The 8,206-nt window shown below is 30.9% G+C and overlaps 1 protein-coding gene across 1 annotated transcript; it reads left to right on the plus strand.

Moving 5' to 3' along the window:
• Positions 1-4,318: 4,318 nt before the first annotated feature.
• Positions 4,319-8,206, plus strand: HELRODRAFT_174373 (hypothetical protein; the record flags this gene model as incomplete). Its single annotated transcript, XM_009020875.1, has 7 exons — positions 4,319-4,492; positions 4,750-4,821; positions 5,430-5,675; positions 5,793-5,886; positions 5,996-6,071; positions 6,132-6,162; positions 7,124-8,206. 7 exons carry the CDS (start codon positions 4,319-4,321, stop codon positions 8,204-8,206), a joined length of 1,776 nt encoding a protein of 591 aa, XP_009019123.1.

Consider the following 8,206-nt stretch of genomic DNA (forward strand, 5'->3'; position numbering starts at 1 on the left):
CACGTGAATGTGTGCGTGATGAAACGATATATTGATTGATCCATCTATCTATCTTTTACTGTGAGTACGTGCGTGTGTTTGCGTATATGTATATGTTTGAAGGTCATGCTACATGCTGTTTTCAATCAGACAAAATAAAAATATATTAAAATAATTAAAATTATTTTTGTATTTGTAATATATATATATATATATATATAATATATATATGTGTGTGTGTTTGTGTGTAGTATATATATAAATTTATATATATATATATATATATATATATATATATATATATGTATATATATATATACGACCAACCGACGTAATATACATACATATATATATATATATATATATATATATATATATATATATATACATTCTCTTGTTTACGTGTTTCTGAATTAAATTTATATATATATATATATATATATATATAATATCGTATTTTTTACAGTTTTTAAAAACAGATATACAGTTAACAAAAGACATCCTATAATAAATATTCAAAAAGGGTAAGGGTAATTCTTCATACCAATAAATTTAGAAACAGAAGTATCATCGATAATGAAAACACGTAAAAGTGTTATATTTAACGAAGTTGAAGATTGTAAAACTAAGTATTCACTTTAAAAAAACAAGGAATCAAAAAAGTAGAGTAGAGGCACAGTATATATATATATTTGAGTATCTGGGCACAAACACAACATATCAATTTGAACACCGAAGATGGTATAGGAATACCGAAAAAAGTATTTTCGTTTTGACTTAAAGAAACTTGAAATTGATTTACGATCAACCGTTAGAAACACCAAAAAGTTTAACAGAAAAACAGAAAGTTAACTAACGTCGTACGTGTTGTGATTTTCATCAATAATTGCATTTATGACAGTCTTAATCCAATATATATATATATTGGAAGTTAGAAGAAGACCATATTTTATACAGTATTGTGTGGATTCTACCGAATTGTTGGCATTAATCAATTTAAAATTTGTCTTTTTAATTTTCTTTACTAGAAATTTTTGGAAATTGCTCAATCTATTAAAAATAAAATTATATTCCAAGTTTATTATGAAAATTTATTAAAACTGCTGTTATCCAAGTTCATCATGCAGATAGGCTTTGAGTTACAAGCTAAAGCCAAGAAAAAAAGAGACAGTTTTCAGAGCAAACATCTTAGAACAGCCGCAAAGGAATTGAAAGAAAATGAAGAAATTGTCATTCGCCGTAAAGACAAGTCCAATAAATTTGTGGTCCTAGATAAAATTGACTACAACACAAAAATCGAACACTTTCTTAACGACAGCACAAAATTTCAAGCAATCACAAAAAACCCAACTCTTCCCTTCACTTCAACGCAGTAATAAGAAAAATCAACAAAAACATACCACAAGAATAAATCTAGCTACTCCAAGGCAAATTCTCACTTGGATACACCTCTATGGCAACATCAAAACACACAAAAATAACAACCTCCTTCGACTTATCACCAGCCAAATCCTGAGAATAACATACCCTATTGCAAATTGTCTAAATAAAATTCTGACCTCATACATTCCTAATAACTAAAACCTCCAATCCTCACGAAAATTTATCGATCTATTGAACACTAACAAACCATCAAATCATATTACTTCGCTGGATGTCGAATCCTTATTTACAAATGATCCCATTTATGACACAATTAATATCATTATCAATAGTGTTTATCATTCAGACATAGCCCTCTTAAAAAATACCAAAAACACATCTCAAATTTCTTCTCCAAATCTGCACCAACAAAAGCACCTTTCCACACTCCCCACAGGCAAACTATACAAGCAAATTGACAATGTAGCCATGGACTTACCACAAGGCGTCCTGTTTGCAAATTTCTTCTTAGGACATCATGAGAGCAAAACGTTTAGAGACAATCCAAATTTAAAACCAAACATTTATGCCAGATGTGTTGACGATATCTTCGTCGCATACGATGATCAGGAACAAGTCAAGAGAGCTCCTAGCAACCCTGAACCAGTCAAAATTAAATTTCATTATCGAGCAGGAAAGTGAAAATTCATTGATATTTCTGGATGTTTTAGTAACGCATGACGAACAAAGATTTATAACTGCCATATATGTCAAAGCAATAAATAAAGGTATTTGTCTAAATGGGCTAAACAAATGCCCGGAACAATTCAAAGTAAGTATTAATACAATAATACAATGCATTCACGCAATCGTTCTCAACTAAAGATCGCAATACAGAACTTAGAATAATTACTAATTTACTAGTAAGCAATGATTAAAAAACCTTAACCACTGAAAGCACCATTCAACAAAGACAACAGCAATAGAGGAATATATTCAAAACAACATAAATACGCTTTCATCACACTCACATATATGCATATATATATAACTAACATATATTATATATATATATGTATTAAAAAATATCACTGCGTTTTCAGCTTTCACCAGTTTCTGGTTAAGTTTCCAATATTTTTAACCGTATTTTTTATCATTGTTTTTTTAACTTATTCATATAGAAAACAAAACATTTTGAATATTTTTCTATTCATTATACAGATAAAGCGTTTTCTCGGTAATCTTTAATCATTTTCAGTGAAGTACGTTATCCACTATTAGTTGTATCTTATATATACCTATATCTGAACGTTCCTAATTTATTGAAGTAAATCTTTTTTTATATATTATAATAAATAAGTTCTGTATTTATTGAAATAAATAGATTTAAAAACAATGATAACAACTGATCAAATATTAATGAGATATTATTTATCAAGGCCGAAAATGCAGTTATTTTCTTAATAATTGTCTCAAACTTAATTATATATATATATATATATATATATATATATATATACATGTAAGCATAAAGGCGTGTTTGTGCGCTTGTGTTGTGTGTGTAAGTATATTACAGGCGTTCACTTTTTAAATGTTCAAGATCTATTTAACCAAGGCGATCTCGTTTTATTTATTTTTTTCTATTTTCTGGGCTTTGTTGTTTGTTTGAATGGACGGATAATTGGGCCCGAAAAAATAAAAAATAAAATATAGATAACAGAGGTCGGCATTTTTTTTTTGGTTTAATTAAATTTTTTTTGGTTTAATTAAATTTAAAAAGTTTAAAGTTCATTCGTTATATTGCGTGGTTGAGCTTCATACACATGCACCACCTAAACTGCTGATGGTCACAATTTAATATAATTTCATTTCATTAGATTTGATTTAATTCTCTACACAGTTCAAAGCCTACAGTAATTAAATTTGTGCCTGTCACTATCACTACAGTGCCATGACCGCGACGTTCAGGCAAAACAAAACATGTCCTCGCCTTTGCAGTTAGTTTTTTCTCTTTGCCACTTCTCTAGTTTATTGGTTATGTCGATCAGCCGAATGTAAACAGTAGAAATGTAAATAAAAGATAGAAACTAAAAATTTACTTTCGAGTTGGTTTAGTTTTTTTTATCACATGAATCATTTGATAACACTTCTTCCTTTTCTTTGGTTAGCATTCTTGAAATTGCATCACAATATAAATATTACGTTACCAAACATTCATGACGTTAATGATCAAAAAATTTGTTGATATGTTAGAAATAAGCAAGATAATAATAACAGTAAACACTTGAAAGTATTCTCCAAAAGGAATATTAGAAGGTGTGTGAATGTTCAGATGGGAGAACTTAGTGGAAAGAGAGACTGAGGTTGATCGATGAACAGTCAATCTGTCTGCATCAGGTTTGCCACATCAAAATTAGAAATGCTTGCAAATAGATTATGGAAAAGTGAAGAACCGCACGAGATTGATTATGTTTATGGTCGTATTTGGCTCCATAGTTTAGAACTCTCACGTTATTTCAACCAATCAGCAACTGGAAACTGTTTAAAAAACAAAAATGTAACTTTTTGATAGTATTTTTATTAAATTAATTAAAACTTTTGGTTTGTTAATTGTTGAAATGCAAGCAGAAGAGATGTATGCGTACAAAAAGGCAAGTTTCAAGCGACCCACGATTTGAAAACAAGATGCAGGAGAGTGTGAAGGAGCGTTTAGTGGCAAATTCTGTTTTCGATCCGATCGCTCTCAACGATTCCTCGCATTTGTCGAGTTTGTGAGTTTAAATGCATATTTCTAAATAACACAAGATTTTTTTATTAAATAGCCTTACTAAAATAAAATTATATATACTGACAAAACAATAGGGTATAATTTTTTAATTCTTTATAAACTAGACCTTAATTTTAAGCTAACAAAAATGAATTATTTTTTCGAAGAAGACAAAACGCAACAAAAAGAAATAAAACAGCAAGCAATCAAATGAATGTTACAGAAGTCGTTGAGAAACTTTTCCAACTTCACATTCAATTCATAAATAACCTGAGGACCAGCAAATCAAACAAAATCATCATCGAAGAAAACGTTGAACAAAATTACTTGACTTTCGCCGAGCCTGGGAGTTTGAAAGGAGAAAAAATATTATCCCTTATTAAAGTTAGCTCTTGTGGTGCTAAACATTTTAGTTGAATTATTATATTGCGAAAGTTTGAATTTATTTTTTGTGGGTTTTATTTTCACCACCCTGGTTGTTACGGCAAAGCATTCCCGTGTTCCTCTCTCTCTCTCTCCCTGGAACTCACGTTCATGCCGGTTGTGACGAAATCAAATAAATGGATTCAGACTAATTCAATGTAACTCGCCAACTATTTTAAAATTTCAATTATGTCGTTCTTCATAAACACATTGACAAGTGTCTAGTCAGGTGTCAACCCGTACCCCCGTGCAAGACCGAAACTCTGGCTGATACATATTCGCACATCAAGGTTAAAGATCTATTGCACTCTTCTTAGGTTTTGAAAAATCAACGACACACAAACAGCGTTTATGAATACCTGTCGAACGACGTATCTCACACGAAGCATGTAATAGAAATAAATGGTTGGACGACATTATCAAATGGACTAAGATGGGAATATTGAAATCAAAAAGAGGAAAAATTTTTGAAAGCTTGAAGGAAAGGTGGACGGCGTTCACCTCAACGGTTCCCATAGAAACTAAAAAAGATCACAATAATCATCATTTTTTAAATCTTTATCTCTTAAATCATCATCTCATAAAATAATCTCATACGATAAATTTTTTTCTCATAAATCATCTTATAAATTGTTACCTTGAAAATCATCTATGAAAAGACCATTTTTTTTTATAAACTATCACCTTATAAATCACCAACCCAAATCATCATCTCATGAACCCTCTTATGAAAATATAAATTACCATTTTCCGTACGATCACCCGACATTAACAAGTTGAACCGACTGCGCACGTGGTTTTGTAGGACAGTGATTTTATGAATAGATTGATTTGATTCCATTTTGACGTTTTTGTTCGAATCGAAAAACGAATGTATGATAATTGTTAAATTTGCCAGGTTCCTTTCGATGTGTTAACGCAGGACAAAAACTTAACAACTCTCTGCAAGTCTATACAAAGTGATCAGGTGAGATTGTTGTGGCTTCGAAAAAACGAAGAAGATTTCAGTTCACCTGGCATTTTATCGGTTCGCACTCCGACGACGTTTTACGTGGCTCCTTTCCCGGATGACGAAAGGTCGCCGGCCGGACCTATCAGACGCGAAACATCACGACCCTGGAGGCTGAGGAAGCATTCTATTCATGTAGGCATACATCATCACCGCTCTGTCAAGTGGTGTTTTTTTTATGTAATGTAGTTTCAGAAACAATTATTTTTATATGTTTGATTTTAAAATTTAACGAACGAAATTTTTTTTAAGAAAAACATTAAAAAAAAGGAATATTTAAAAATGTGCCAGCAGTCACCTGTTCATTTTATTGATGACAACAAAGAAAACAAGTCTAAGAAAAAAGGTTTCGGTCATATAATATTTAGTACTACTGCTAAACTAAAACAACTGTTGCTAATGCTTTAATTTTGACATCTATAAAAATTTTTTCCCACATTTTAAAACAATTTCAGAATCTTCAAAATATCTAAAAGAAAAAATTAAAATATTCAAGTTGAACGTTTCTGCTTCGGAAGACAGTTTGGTCAGGTAATCTGCAGTTAACAACATTTCAAAAGAAAACATTGAATGGTTAAATTTTCATTTCAGAAAATGTGAATCATGTGAAATTGCCCACACGGTTGGTTTGAAATATTTATTCTATACCAAATACCATCAGCATGTTTTTAGCACATGTAAAAAGTCAATTTTTTTTGTTAGAACTAAAATAATTACTAAGAGTTAAGTGCTGCTGAATAAACATGAAGATGTGAAAGTTATAGAGATTTCAAACTTAAAAACAGTTTTTAATTAATAAAATGACAGCTATTCAATGATCAATTCGAAATTGATAGCTTTAACTTTTCTCAAATTCATTCTAACAAATGAGAATTACAAGTTTTTTTTTTATTAAAGCAGAGCAGTCTAATAAAAAATATTGCACACAATAGTTGTACCGCAAAAATACGTTAATCTTAAGCCGAGCAAATGTTTATTTGAATATGATATGAATGATTTAGCCGAATGTTAAACAATTTACTTTCTGCAAGACCAAAGTTATCGCAACTTCAAAAAGATTCGTGTGAGATCAATAAGTTTTTCGTAATCACAAAACTGTTTAACATTGCACTAAGTAAAACCATTACTTTTATTTGATAAATAATATTTGATGATGGAAGTTTGATACGATACGTGTATAGCGTTCAAATGATTACAAAGTAATTTTGTATTATCCATTGTTCTTAATCTTTGCAATTTTCTCTAATGAAAATCATTCCAATTATGAAAATTTGCTTCTAAACTATTTTTTATCAAATTATCCATTCAACATATTTTAATACGGCGAATTTCAATTGTTATTATTATTGTTATCATCTGAACATATTATATTGGTATTCCCACTGAGGCTCTCGCACGATATGAAGAAAAAGTATCACAAAGTGCCATCAAATTTTTATAATAATTCATTGAAATACGATTTGTTGCTTGTGTTTATTTCAGATTTATGAATTTTTCTACTTAACGGCGAATGAAAATAATTCGTACATTAATTATTCATTCTTATTGAATTAATTTTTAAAACTTCAACAACCACTATATAGAATACAAGCGTTGAACTGATTGCAAATCGAGAGCCCCATCATTATTTGGACTATAAATGTCGCTTTTTCGAAGATGTCTCGCCAACAAATTCAAGCCAAAAAGATGACTTACCTTTTAATAATGATTATGAAAATAAAACGACCGCTTTCAGTTTAATTTTGCAGAAAAATAACCAACAACAGGCTAACTATTTGCTGAACGAAGAGGAGAAAAGTGCAGTGGAGCAGAGCAACGCGTTGCTGTCTTATTCTGCTGGCGGGGAAAAAATGACGCGTGCCCGATGCAGCACTCCAGCTGGCGCGAAATCCTGCAACAGTCAGGAATATTATTCCACAAAAGTTCAACCGTTGCCTTATTTAATATTGTGTCCTCCAAAACCACGACCCCACCCTATCATAATTCACCCAACGCCGTGGATGGTTCAAAATAATGCTCAAACATTCATCACACCACTGTTATCGACGCCTATGTTCTTTCCAAGTTATCGAGCAATACCTAATCAAATAAATGTATCAGATCAAAATTCTTCCAAATGTATGCAATCAATCAATACGAACTTGCGATGTTTACCTAATTTATCAACAAAATTTGAAAAAATAGTATCGAAGGCTGACCTTTCAACAAACGACCGCCGCGCATGTTTGAACAAATCTGAAAATTTTTTTGCTGCAAAATCGTTGCAATCGCAACTCACGTATTTAACAAATTCTTCCTTTGTTTCATCTCAATTGGATATCAAGAGACTATCTAAAAAATTTGATCAAAGTACTCAAACTGAACAAACTGATAAGCAGAGCTGCCCCAACCATTTGCCGAGTCTTCATGTGCAACATATTGGCAAACAAGATATCAACGATCTTACAGTATCATTATCCAACGCCCAACAAACTTTCATGATGAATCATTATAAATTGAGCCAAACAAAAATGTCTGACATCAAATTTTCACTTTTACAAATGAGTAGAAGCACTTCGACTTTTGCTTTTCCGTTAAATTCGTTAGGAGGATCAACTCAAATTAAAAATTATGGGGTAAACTGTTTTCCAATTGTTCAATTTTCTTCAGTTAACAATAATGTTTAA

Source organism: Helobdella robusta, assembly GCF_000326865.2.
Source record: "Helobdella robusta unplaced genomic scaffold HELROscaffold_29, whole genome shotgun sequence".
Lineage (NCBI taxonomy): Eukaryota > Metazoa > Annelida > Clitellata > Rhynchobdellida > Glossiphoniidae > Helobdella > Helobdella robusta.